At 40.1% G+C, this 384-nt stretch overlaps 1 protein-coding gene across 1 annotated transcript in view; it reads right to left on the bottom strand.

The window, feature by feature from the left end:
* Positions 1-384, bottom strand: part of BUB3 (BUB3 mitotic checkpoint protein) — a 10559-nt gene that overhangs the window by 6740 nt on the left and 3435 nt on the right. Inside the window, exon 3 of the mRNA XM_010143570.1 lies at positions 19-44. Within this exon, the coding sequence (XP_010141872.1) occupies positions 19-44 (26 nt within the window). The remainder of the gene's footprint in view (positions 1-18; positions 45-384) is intronic.

The raw sequence follows: 384 nt of genomic DNA, 5'->3' as shown, positions 1-384 counted from the left end.
TTCAGTTGCTGATCCAACCCTCCCCTCCAGGCATGGGTAGGGTCCTATAAAGGAAAAAAAAAAAAAAAAATTCACCCTATGACAGGCATTAAGTCTCCCTAGCCCCGATACATCTAACCTCCCAGGCCTGTAATGCAGGACTTGCTTTCACGAGCTTTGGGAAGTTGGGAATTAAGACCCAAGGGCTGAGATCCAGCCCAGATCTAAACAGGTGGATGACAGAAGCTTTGCAAAATGTTTATGTAAAGCACTTTGAGCTGTATGAAATTTTTTTTTATTTCAAAATAAAACTAAAAAGAAACAAAAACAGTTAGAAGCTCTATCAAATCATTTCTATTTCCCTAACAGCAAAACACACTTTGCTCGTTTTTAAACGACCGCCCA

This window comes from Buceros rhinoceros, unplaced genomic scaffold (genome assembly GCF_000710305.1).
Source record: "Buceros rhinoceros silvestris isolate BGI_N320 unplaced genomic scaffold, ASM71030v1 scaffold3269, whole genome shotgun sequence".
Taxonomy (NCBI): Eukaryota; Metazoa; Chordata; class Aves; order Bucerotiformes; family Bucerotidae; genus Buceros; species Buceros rhinoceros.
This window is presented reverse-complemented; position numbering and strand designations above follow the sequence as displayed.